The 11,708-nt window shown below is 56.4% G+C and overlaps 6 protein-coding genes across 6 annotated transcripts; 3 read left to right on the plus strand and 3 right to left on the minus strand.

Moving 5' to 3' along the window:
- Window positions 1-173: 173 nt before the first annotated feature.
- Window positions 174-759, minus strand: THITE_2084523 (uncharacterized protein; the record flags this gene model as incomplete). The annotated part of the gene is made up of 2 exons (XM_003649306.1): window positions 174-560; window positions 676-759. The coding sequence occupies 2 exons, from the start codon at window positions 757-759 to the stop codon at window positions 174-176; spliced, it is 471 nt and encodes a 156-aa protein (XP_003649354.1).
- A 1,228-nt stretch (window positions 760-1,987) lies between these two features.
- On the plus strand, window positions 1,988-3,698 carry THITE_2141213 (uncharacterized protein; the record flags this gene model as incomplete). Its single annotated transcript, XM_003649307.1, has 6 exons — window positions 1,988-2,113; window positions 2,168-2,233; window positions 2,285-2,414; window positions 2,527-2,837; window positions 2,917-3,083; window positions 3,194-3,698. The coding sequence occupies 6 exons, from the start codon at window positions 1,988-1,990 to the stop codon at window positions 3,696-3,698; spliced, it is 1,305 nt and encodes a 434-aa protein (XP_003649355.1).
- Window positions 3,699-4,138: 440 nt separating this feature from the next.
- On the minus strand, window positions 4,139-5,570 carry THITE_2084525 (uncharacterized protein; the record flags this gene model as incomplete). Its single annotated transcript, XM_003649308.1, has 5 exons — window positions 4,139-4,263; window positions 4,354-4,552; window positions 4,631-4,970; window positions 5,072-5,426; window positions 5,495-5,570. The coding sequence occupies 5 exons, from the start codon at window positions 5,568-5,570 to the stop codon at window positions 4,139-4,141; spliced, it is 1,095 nt and encodes a 364-aa protein (XP_003649356.1).
- Window positions 5,571-6,031: 461 nt separating this feature from the next.
- On the minus strand, window positions 6,032-7,409 carry THITE_154507 (uncharacterized protein; the record flags this gene model as incomplete). Its single annotated transcript, XM_003649309.1, has 5 exons — window positions 6,032-6,162; window positions 6,228-6,318; window positions 6,433-6,719; window positions 6,828-7,070; window positions 7,379-7,409. 5 exons carry the CDS (start codon window positions 7,407-7,409, stop codon window positions 6,032-6,034), a joined length of 783 nt encoding a protein of 260 aa, XP_003649357.1.
- Window positions 7,410-7,441: 32 nt separating this feature from the next.
- Window positions 7,442-7,853, plus strand: THITE_154508 (uncharacterized protein; the record flags this gene model as incomplete). The annotated part of the gene is made up of 2 exons (XM_003649310.1): window positions 7,442-7,517; window positions 7,591-7,853. The coding sequence occupies 2 exons, from the start codon at window positions 7,442-7,444 to the stop codon at window positions 7,851-7,853; spliced, it is 339 nt and encodes a 112-aa protein (XP_003649358.1).
- Window positions 7,854-8,895: 1,042 nt separating this feature from the next.
- THITE_2107870 (uncharacterized protein) lies at window positions 8,896-11,619 on the plus strand. Its single transcript, XM_003649311.1, has 2 exons — window positions 8,896-9,177; window positions 9,436-11,619. Exon 2 carries the CDS (start codon window positions 9,458-9,460, stop codon window positions 11,489-11,491), a length of 2,034 nt encoding a protein of 677 aa, XP_003649359.1. The 5' UTR covers window positions 8,896-9,177; window positions 9,436-9,457; the 3' UTR covers window positions 11,492-11,619.
- The last annotated feature ends 89 nt before the right edge of the window (window positions 11,620-11,708 follow it).

The raw sequence follows: 11,708 nt of genomic DNA on the forward strand, positions 1-11,708 counted from the left end.
ACCACGCCGGCATGTGTGAAGTCCTGTACTGATTATCCCGCTCAGCCGGAGACGAGGATAGTTTCTATAACAAGGCCCACAGCCACCCGCCCATCTCCTGTGTGACGGGTCCACGCGAACTCATTGCAATATCTCTCCCTGGGGCAGACACAAGGTCAAATGTGACTAGCTAGTCAGTTCTTGTTGAAGAACTCCTCCAGCTGCTCCAATACCCACTTCGGCACACCTTCCTTTCCGACTTCTTCAAACACCTGTGACGTGATCTTGATGACGGTGCCCTGCTCAATGCCCACTTCCTTCAGGTACTCGGAGAACACCTCACGGGCATCGGCCGTCTCCTCTTCGCTGTAGGCTCGGCCAATGACCACGGCTGCAGGCCGGGGCTCCAACACCCTGAGGGCAAGAGCTAGTTCACTTTTCGAGAACGGATCGGACTCTAGGATACCGCCAATGTTGTAGCCATGGGGTTTGATGTGCTCCTGAATTGCTCGCACGATTGCCCGGTTCTGACTGAGGGAGAGGATGGAGATGGGTGTAGGCGGCGACATGTTGAGCGGGTGCTGCGTGCGTCAGTTTTCACTCGCTTCCATGTTCAAGCAAGTTCGTTGAACTGGGGAAATGAACTGGGGAAAGTAGTAAAGGAAAAAAAAAAAAAAAGAAATGAAGAATACGAACAGCAAGAGCGTTGGACGGCCAAATCCGCAGAAGGTAGAGAAACGCGGCGGCGGCAAAGACGATAATCCAGGGACGAGCCGGCATTGCCTGCTGGTTCCGCGACTTACATAGCAAAGACGGGAAGTTGTGTGTAGCTCCTCTGCGCAAGAAATTGGGCAACGCATAACCCCCTTCAACGGTGCGAGCAGAGCCTCATTGTGTAACGAGGCAAATATCTCAAAACCGGGTTGAGGGGCCATAACAGCGCATTGAGGCGTTTGCTTGCACCCAATAACCGAGTGAGAAATTTGATTCAACACCTCAGGCAAGGCTCAGTTCACGTTACGTTAATGTTACTCCTACTCCGTACTGCAACTCGAAGGCTGTAATCCAGGTACCTCAGTCTCATTGGTCCCTGAGATAACGCCTGACGACGCGGCCTCCGTCATTGAGCTGTCAGGTCCGAGATGCCTATCCTTGACCTGGGAAAGACGGCACAAATTCCCGTTGTGCCTACTTCGTATGGGCGTCAGATTTACCCAGCCTGTCCAATTCAATTTCGCAGACAAAGTTCCTGTGACGTGTCCCATCTGAATTCGAGGGTGAAATCGTGCGGTCCGCGGGTAGGGGCAGTGCCATAATTGCCGCGTGAGGCTGACGGAGGGTGCCGGAGGAAAGTGCAGCTTTCTGCGGCTCAAACACCAATTTTCAAGCCGTCCCATGGATTCTGAGACAAGGCTGGCGAAGTTCCTCCACAGCTCTCCTTCGTTCTTGAGGATGCGGAGGCGTGGCAAGAAAGCGGAGAAACAGAAACCACAGCGGATAGTTGAAGGGATCTGCGCATGTGGGCGCGGGCCACATGACAAGGCTGCAAGCCGCCGAGTTTCTTGAGACGGTTCTGGTCTGCTGTTCCCTGATCTCATATTCCGATCACTCAAGTCACTTCCAATAAGTGAGCCCCGTACGGGGTTGCCTAGGCAAGGCTGTCATCTCTCGGCCTAAAACCACGCGCCGCATATTGATGATCGGCACGCGATGTATGGAATAGGATGTGGATTGAATCGGTGGCATCTGATGGATCCGACGGCAGACAGGCGGGCCACCCCGGGAGGCTCTGTCCTGTCTGGTTGTGGGGTTGTAAGCCCAGTTGGGCTCTATTTTTTGGCAGCATGGGAAGTGCTCGGAAGAGCGAGGGGACCTTGAGAAGATAGATGAGGCTCTTGACAACCGCTTGGGTTAAAAGCCGGGAAGACTTCCAGGCACCCATCTTCATGATAACCCCGCGGCAGCAGGCACTCCAGGCTCCAACTTTCCACCAAAGCCAAGAATCAAGATGCCTTACATTACAAACGGCAACGACGCGGCCCTTCTGCAGCTTCAGTACCTTGCAGAATCCATTGGGCTCAACCGCAGCTATCTCAAGGTCGACTCGGATAACCTGAACATCGAACACGACATCGTCAACGACGATGCTGCCAGATTTGCACATCTGATCAGACCCAACCCAACCAAGCCGGTCGAGGCCGTCAAGCGCCCCGATATCGAGTGGCACCCAAGCTACGAGACGTACCAGGCCCGAGTCGCTGCCCTGGCGGCAACGGCCTAGAATCGGCCCACAACTGTGCCCGAGGGGTTCCCAGACCAGATCTCTTCCCCTCGGGTTTGGACCGGTTCGGACTTTGCCGACCCCGTGAAGTTCCTGGTGCATTTGTCCGCCGAAGATGTCGAGGAGATCAAGGCTGCCCTGGCATTCTTCAAAGGTATGGCATAACTCGGTCGACTCTCGAGCGTCAAGTGTCTTTAAATTACCTACTTATCTAAGGCGTATTATGTGAACAATGCCCGCCGATGCTAATGCTCGTCTCTAAATAGGTCTGGATGGCGATAACCTGCCCGACGACGTGTCTACGAAGACTTTCCCACTTCCAACGCTCGGCGCCCGGCTCAGGGAGGTTGCCGTCAACATCCATCTCGGCACCGGGTTCAACGTCATTCGTGGCCTGAACCCGGCTGACTTCTCGCCGCTGGACAATGTCCTCATCTATCTCGGCATCACCAGCTACATTGCCGAAATTCGCGGTTGCCAAGACTACGATGGGAGAATGATTGTGCACATCAAGGATATCGAGAGAGAATTGCCCGAATCCACGGGCCGGCCGTCACCGTACACCAATCGGGCACAAGTAGGTACCCCCAAAAGAAGTGATCGAAGTGACAGGTGCCCATGCCCTCTTGTTTTACGAACGTTGTTCATGACAAAAGCCGTTTCATACTGACATGTGCGACATTCTCTCCATGTATGTCCTCGACACGGCGGTCCAAGGCGGAGAGAGCTTGCTAGCCTCGTCGGGCATGATCTACAACGAGATCGCAGCCACGCGGCCCGACATCATTCATCTTCTCGCCGACGACAAGTGGATTCATGATGAGTAAGCTATGCCACCCGTGTGCTTCCGGTCAGGCCCTTTCGTTAACAAGCGTCCTCACAATTAATTAAAAAACAAAGCTTCAACAAAACCAAGGCAAGCTGGATCAACAGGCCGCTGCTCTTCAACTTCGAGAAGCACGGCCCGGGCTTCTGCTACTCTCGCCGGCCCCTGACCGGCGCCCCCTTCTCGCCCCACCACCCGCAGGTGCCCGCCATGACCGAGGAGCAGGCGGAGGCGATCGACGCGGTGCACTTCACCGCCGTCAAGCACCAGCTCACCATCAAGCTGGAGCCGGGCGACATCGAGATTTTCAACAACTTGGCACTCATGCATGCCCGGAATGCCTTCGTTGACAGCGACCAGCCCGAGGCTCGGGATGTTATCGTCGGCGACTCGCACGAAACGAGGCGGAGGTCGCTGAACGGGAAGCGCCACATGCTCCGCCTGTGGCTCCGGTCCGCCGACGACAAGCTCGTCTGGAAGACGCCTAAGGCTCTCGAGGCGAACTCGTTCGAGATCTACGGGGACAGCGAGGCGAGGAAGCTTGCCAAGTGGGATGTCCACCGCGCGCCGCCCATCAACCGGGTTTTGACGAAGCATTTCAAGTGCTCTTGAGACTTCCTACTCTCCTTTTTTCATTCTCCGTGTAGGTTCTGTTTTTGTTTATTCTCTTGGGGGTTCTCACACCCCGTGCCCCTGCTTGCCCGGCGGATGTCCCCTGCTTCTCTCTTATTTTCGAGGGCGTCAGTGAGACACCGTTGCGTATATCATCCCGTCTTGGACCCACCACGAAAGATTGTCGGCCAGGGACTCGACCCAAGTCTTGCGAGTTTGAGCCTTGTTGGTGGGACTCCGTTTCGGAGGATTGTGTTCAGGTTCTTCCAGGCAGCGAAGGCAAAAGGCGCCACATTGCATGATGGCAAGGCATCATCCCATGCCTGAGGATGATGCCAACGAACCAAATGACTACGAATTTACTTTGAAATGAATTGCTCTTTTTTCTCACACAATGCCAATTATGACCACAAGTGATGCTGAGCACGCACAATTCGCTCTCAATCCGGGATCTCGTCGACGATGTGCGGCAACCCCGGCTCCCACTTCTCGCTGAAGAGTTGATGAGTCCAGTACAGGTCGTGCTCGTACTTGTGTTTGGACTTGACTTCTTCCACATGCGCTCCTGCGGGGGTTGGCAGGTAAACCATCAGCACAAGGCTCGTACGGTAGTAGTAAAGGGCATAGAGGGGAGCACTACTGTAGAACTGCTTACTTTTCTTGGCCATCAGCGCCTGCGAGTCGCGCAGGAACTTGATCTCGTCGTCGCTGAAGTTGGCGAACCGAACGTTCCCCGCCTTCCCCCAGTCGAGCCGCAAGGGCGCCGAGCCGTTGGACACGAAATGGAACCGCGACAGCAGGATCCTGGTCGTGTGGAACCAGGCCTCGGCGAGCTTCATGTCTGAGTACCGTCGCTGTGTCCATGTTGGTTAGCTGGTCAGTAAGTTTCCGGTAGGAGAAAAACAAGAAACAAGAAATCAGCGCCTACTTACGCCCAGCCCATTAATCTTGGAAAACCAATTGCCATGCGCCGCGGCCTGCTCGATGTGGTTTAGAAGCATGAAGATGGTGAAGTAGCAGTCAAACCAGTTGTCGGGCCGATAGTTCTGGATGCTGTCCTGGAGTCTGGCAAGGAGTTTTGTCCTCAATGGCTGCAGCACGTCGCGGATGACAATCTGGTCGAGCTGCACGTCCATCGCCGGCGTGATGGGTATGAATCCGTACCACGGACTCTTGGGGTCGGTGATCGGCTCCAGGTCCAGCGTGTCGTCGCCGCAGATTTTCCATTCCTTCTCAATGACACGGCAGTAAGCCCACATGGCGACGGCCATGCTAAGCCATAATGTCAGCACTGCATTGGAAGGAGGAAGGGCAAAGTACCGGGAATGGGCTGCGCGCCCGAGGCGTTGATTACCGGATGTTGAGCCGCGTACGAAATAGCCCGCTGCGCAGTGAGCCAGGTAATATCTGTTGCAAACCGGAGCTCGCTGAGGTAACTGTTGCGTGTCTTGCGAATGTATGTCTTCATGTTCTCCCTTGTCCTCTGGAGCTTGGTGAGGCCGTAATGGGGCATCTTCAGGACGTACTCCTTCCCGTCTTCGTTCAGTGCCCTGCAGTCGACCTTGTCGCCAGGTTGCTTCTGGAACTTGGCGTCGTAAACCTCGAGAGTCGGCCCGGGGATCTGGCCCAGCTGAAGCGTCCGCACCTCCGGTTCTGTCGGCGAGGTCAAGTCCACAAGGTCGCAGACAGTCGAGCGCTGAAAATATTGTGGGCTTTGGAAGCTTGGTCCTGGATTCGGGAGCCGGTAAGCATGGGGGAGTGGGTGCGTGCTTGCAAGACAGCGATTGGAGGCTTACCCCGTCTGAAGAATACTGCATCAACTATTTGTGACTGGAAGCATGGGAACTTGATCAGGCCCCGCTTGCTGGCCATGGACCGAGAACACGGCGTGCAAGGCTCGTATGGGGACTTTTGATGCAAATCACACTAATTACGAATTCAGCCATCATAAAACAATTCACGAGAGGACAAGGAACGCCGTATCCTGGTCATTTTCTTACTCTTCTCTTGTTTTGCCTGCACGTCTCGCAAGCGCCCACTTTCCGGCAACAGGCAACTGACTTTCTCGTGGCAGCGTCGTATGCACTTTTTGTTTTTCGACCCGAGTTTCCCATGACGATGATGTCCAATTCGATGCCATCTCCATTGCCGCGGCGGATGAATTGTCGAGAGATCTAGAAGCGTGAGCGCCCATGACGAGCATTCTCGTCTCTATCCGAACTTGGCAGCCTCCGTGTATACTCACTTCGCTCCTGGATAAATCAATGTCCCGTTTGACTTGCTTTCGGCTCGGTTCTGCCTCGCCGTATGGAACTATCTCGAGCTCGTTAATCTTATTCTTCTTGGGAGGGGGATGCGTGTTTAAGGACGATGGCGTCGACACGAGAGCTGGTGTTGAAGCGGGCGGCCGACCAGGAGGGTGAGTGGCTGTCGCGTCCGGCGAGAGAGGAATCGGTGACCGAGTCTGTGCGGACAGGGTCCGACTGGAAACGGGAGAACTTGGATAAACAGGAACAAGCTGCCGCAGACTGTCGCCAGAGTACTGCGCCAATCCTTCCCCATTTGGAGAACTGCCCACATCGTCGAAGCCGCACAGGAGAGGAGGGCTGGGTGGCCCACTCTGTGTGGACAGGGTTCCACTGGAACCGGTAGAGGTAGGGTGAAAGGAAACAAGGTCTCGCTGGTTGGCACTGTCCTGTTGCGCCAATGTTGTCCGACTGGGAGAAATGCCCACGTTACCGATGCCATGCCGGATCGACGAGTCCTCGGCAGGCAGAAGTGCGACTGGATTCTCCTCTGGGGAACCGAAGCTGAAAATGGCTGGATCGAAGCTGAAGCCGATGGGATCGAAGCCAGCGAGGTCCGAGGTGGCGAAATTCATGTCAAGACCATGGGGTAGCTGGACATCTTGAGGTTGATGGGCTATGCTGGGTTCGGATATGTCGAACACGGCCCCGGCACAAGAACCATCGATCACAGACGCTATGCCATTGTCCGCGACATGAGGGTCCGGTGCTTGCCCTGGGAGCGATGTCCAACCCGCATTCTTTGGACGTGATTCTTGGGAGTGCTAGAGCGATTGTTGTGTCTGCGATAGGATGGAGGCATTCTGCGATGGCGAAGCGTGACTGTAGGCATCTGGGGGAGCTGTTATCGTTTGGTAGGTCGTCGGGTAGCCGAGTGCGGGAATGGCTGGATCCTCTAGGAAGGAGAGACTGAAGTCACCGTGGCCGGGAAACCCAGAACTGCTTGATGTCTCGAGGGCGGCGGGCACAGACGACGTATCGCCGATCGGGCCGTTGCCCCCGTCGGGGATCGGGACAGGGACGGCCGACGCTGGTTGGACAAGGTCCGTGGAGGGCGGGTGGCCATCTGCGTCAAGTCTCGTCAATCGCCAAATATATTCCTAACCCTAACAACCAAAACTTTTTTTTCAGCTCTTTTCAGTTGGCACAGTTAAACTCAAGATGCCAGACGACTCTGTAATATACTCCGTTAATATGGCAAGCCCAGAGAGCGGGAAGAAACTGGGCGGTTTGTGGTGGCTGTGGTGGCTATGGTGGCTATCGTGCTCATTTCAGCGATCCAGCATATCGATGTCCTGGGGCCAGCCGTCGTGGCAGGACGCGACGATCTAATCAGTCCTGAAGGCTATATCATCTTTCCTCAAGTTTGGGAACCTGTGGTGGAGTCTGGCTGGTTGGTCCGCATGGCAATTCGGTTGTCATTCCTGGCGAGCTTTTATGGCCCTCAACATTCGCCAATTCCAGAGAGACTCTAGCGGTCACCTCGATCTCGGCTTTGTCTTGCACATCATGCGTAAGAAACCCTTTGTACGCTACGATCAATTGTGGTGAGTGAGCAGGCTGACGGCCAACCCTCCGACTTACAGTTCCCGTCTCCAAGGTGGTCTCGGCAGTTCTCATCCGGGTAGCCTTCAACGTTGAGCTCGCCAAGAAGTTCTGGAAGTGGGTAGGAGAGAACATGACCCATGCGGCGAGGCAGCTTGAAACGAAGCGGCAGAAAGCATGGCCCCGGAGGCCTGCTCAGGCCGGTGACGGCCAGGCCGGGGAAGCCAAGGTTTTGGAGGTTCAGCAGCCGGAACCTCCAGCGACATGCACCGATCCGTCGGGTGCGTCGGATAAACCACGATGACCATGACCCGGCCGCTCGGGCAGTCAACATCATCAGTGCGAGATGCTCTTGCCATCGGCATTCACAGCCCCAAGCTCACCCAAGGCTCCGCCGCCCTCCCAGCCCAACCAACTCGCCCCCAGCCCAACCAAGCTCGATGCGGATTACACCTGCCGACCCATTGGTGCCGCCCACCGCCGTCCGCTCACGCACCGCAGCCCGCAGCGCCGACCGAGTACGCAACCAGGGCGCACCCGGCGTTGCCGACGGCGCCGGGCTCCATCGCCAACTGCAGCCGCTCCTACGACACAGTGCTCGGCGACAACGCTACATGATCTCGATGAATTTCAGCATCACGTTCGGACCCGTTCCGGGAATGGAACCCGCAGGTCGACGGCACCTGCTCAAACCTGGGGCAAACGCATCGTACTGCGTCGTCACCGTCGCGGGCAACCTGCCCGGGCTCACGCGGCCATGCATCTCCATACCACCTCGTGTCGGAGAGCTGAGAGCAAAGTCGCAAGCTGGGCGGCCTCGGTGTCGAGTCCAGCTCGATTGACTCGGGCGGGTTCAGCGGGCGGATGACGTCGGACGATTCGATGTAATGCATCTCGACCCTCGACCATGTACCGTAGAGGCGGCCTAGTACCTCGATCAAGGCTCGATGTTTCTCGGAGACATTTTCGCTCATGTTGGGAGGGTTGACGCCGTGATTCAATCTTCCAACTTTGGGCGGGTGAGGACTTTTTTTTTTTTTTTTTTTTTTTTTTTTTTTTTTTTTTTTTTTTTTTTTTTTTTTTTTTTTTTTTTTTTTTTTTTTTTTTTTTTTTTTTACAAAGAGAGAGCATTCAGTGGGACGGCGGACAAGGTAAGAATGGATGGCATGAACACCGCTTAAGTCGGCCATCTTGGAATTTGATCAAACGCGCCATCTTACTGAGTACTCCTCCAGGCTCAAGCTTGGGGTCGTTGATAGCGAGCGAGCCATCGAGATCCTCAGCTGCTGGCCTGTTAGCATCGGCCCCACCTTCCTAACTGCTGGGGGGAAGCTATTGGCTGCCACCCGCCGATTGCTGCCTCGATTTCAAGGCTTGAGGAACATCAAAATTTTGCTGGCGAGCACTGACTGATCTGCATCCTCCGTTTTCAAGCTTCTGGCAAGCTCCTGCAAAACCAAAGCAGCAACCCCAGCGCCTCCCAGATGTGAGCCGCAGATGTGAGCCGCGTTCCGAGCCAACTTTTCAACACCCCTCGAACCTCTAGCGACCTTTTCCAGGACGCTGGACGGTCACGTTCTCGCCGCGGACGGTAACTGCGTGGTGGAATATTCCCGCATCAAGCCGAGGTAAGCGCAGGCAGGGCTTTGCAGCCGAATGCGGTGCAGGTGGTCTCGCCATACCCATGGCCTGCTTCCTGCCCCCCTCCCCCATCGCGTTGATGACATCCAAATATTGGTGCTTAGAGCAATGTACTTCACTGTGCGCTCGGTGAATGCCCTCTATTTATAGACTACAACGGTATCTGAGCAATCACCGGGGAAATTGCTGCGGTTGTTTCTGTTTCTCTTTCTTGCTCGTTCAGCAACTTACAGTCGCACTCCCAGGCCGTCATGAAGCACTCCCGATATGGCTGAACCCACAACAGTCGCCGCATTTTCCGCTGGCAGAGATGCCGCGCCGGACAGTGCCCCAATTGCCGCAGTCGCCTCAGCATCATCAGGGCGGGCCTCACCACCGAAGCCATCGCTGAACCAGATCTACGCTCTGCCTGCGCCAATTCGGACCTTCCCGCTCCCCGCATTCTACCCGAACAATCCCATCTCGCTCCTTCATTTGGCCTACGCCTGGCTGAGCCAGGTGTTCCGACCGCCGCCGCGCGAGCCGTCGGTTATCCACGTCGGTGTGTGGGATCCCGAGACCCGCTCCGTGCATGTCCGCGATCCTACATCCATCCGGGCTCTCTGGGAGCAAGGCTTTTACGGGAAAGGAAGCTTGAGTCGAAGCGAGCCGAATTGGCTGAAGCGGGAGCTGGCCAGACGTGGCTCGCCCGAAGGCAAGACGGTCAGCGAAGCGCGCACGGAGCAGCGGCGAGAGGAGCGGCGTCTTGCCAAGTGGGAGAGAGCCAAGGCAGAGTTGGAGGCCATCGAGAAACAAAGGCTCGCGGAAGCGGCATCTCACGCCGCCGCAGCCGAATTGAGCAAGGTGAACGGTCTTGGCCTAGAGCCTGCGGATGCCACTGCGTCGCTGGGGGTGCCGGATTCAGCGGCGCCCCCCGTCGGCACACCGAACTCGACAGACACAATTGCCGAGGCGATTGCACAACGCGCCGTGGCAGGCGAGGACGTGACAGTCTTCCAGCTCAACAGAACTGTGACGAGCTGTGGTGACCAACCCAAAGCGCCTGTCAGTCCGGCTGAATTGCTGGCGCTCCCCAACTCGTCGGCAAGGCCGATTCGTCCAATACCTGCGCGCCCTCCGCAGTGGAAGCCACCAGTTGGCCCGGCGGAATTACTCTTGTTGCCCAACTCCCTGACGGATTTGGTTGCGCAAGCAGTCAAGCCAAACGCTACTCCCTTGAGGAGGGAGCATCAGCCGGCAGTACCAGCCACAGCAGTCAACGGCCATGCCGGCCAGAAGAGTGATAGCCATGGCGAAGTGAATGGAGCCAGTGACAACTATGGACGCTCGGCGCAGGCGAGTGCCTCGGCGGGCGACCGAATGGCACGCAAGGTGTCTCGTAACCAGACCCAGCCAAATGGCACAATCGACGCCGCTGTTTCACCCCCGTCCTCAGAATCCCTTGAAGATGCTCTTGGGGAGACCAAAGAGCCAAAGGCTTCAAAGCGCCGCAAGAGCGTCCGCTTCTCGCCCACGGTCGAGTCCACCACGTTTGTGCATTCCGACCCCCCAAGTCCGTACCGCTCGGCGAGTCTTTCATCAAAAAGCGGGACGGCCGCGTTGCCGAACGGAGAAGCGACCTCGAAGCCTGTGACCTCGCTCGCAGCCCCCCCAGCAGCTCAGCCTGTCTCGGAGAGTCCACCAGAGCTTGGCCTGGACGCCCCGGTGAGCGCGACCGAGATCGAGAACAAAGAGCACTTCCAGCTTGCGCCCGAAGAAGCGTTTTTCCTCGTCTTTTCGCTCGGAGCGCTCCGGGTCGTGGATCCGGTGACTAGTAGTCCCATCTCGACGGAACATCTCCTGTCCCTATTCAGGGCTTACTCGCACTTCCCGCCCCGGCCACTTGGATCCTGTCTGGGGCCCGACGACCCTTTCCTTGTGAACTACGCCGTCTATCACCACTTTCGCTCGCTGGGCTGGGTGCCCCGCCACGGCATCAAGTTCGGCGTCGACTGGATTCTCTACCAGCGCGGGCCCGTCTTCGACCACAGCGAGTTCGGCATCATGGTCATGCCTACCTTTTCAGACCCCTCCTGGGAGGACCACGAGCATAACGCGCCGAGGCGGTCCTGGTCCTGGCTGATGGGCGTCAACCGGGTGCTCTCGCACGTTCTCAAGAGCCTCGTGCTGGTCTACGTCGATATCCCGTCGCCGCCCGTGTTTGACGAGCAGATGCGGCGAGGCGGGATCGCCGCGGCGCTCAAGAAGTACACGATTCGAGAAATTATGGTGCGACGGTTCTCGGTCAATCGCAACCGGTGATGTAGAAAAAGGATTGTGCATAAGGTGCATGGACATGGCGTTGGGCTGGGTAGGATATCCTCATGGCATCGGGCATGGATGATGTATGGGACCATAAATGATTCGAGGTTCCAGATACTATTCTGGAGTCTTGACGAACAAGCAATGTGCAAACATCCAATATTCAAGTTCGCAGTCACGGTGGACATCTAGATGTTCGCCGTACCCAGGCGTATCC

The sequence above is a fragment of the Thermothielavioides terrestris genome, chromosome 1 (genome assembly GCF_000226115.1).
Source record: "Thermothielavioides terrestris NRRL 8126 chromosome 1, complete sequence".
In the NCBI taxonomy this organism is placed as follows: Eukaryota; Fungi; Ascomycota; class Sordariomycetes; order Sordariales; family Chaetomiaceae; genus Thermothielavioides; species Thermothielavioides terrestris.

Excerpts from the sequence above, each read along its gene's own strand:
- THITE_2107870 (XM_003649311.1), top strand. The coding sequence starts at position 9,458 with ATGGCTGAACCCACAACAGTCGCCGCATTTTCCGCTGGCAGAGATGCC.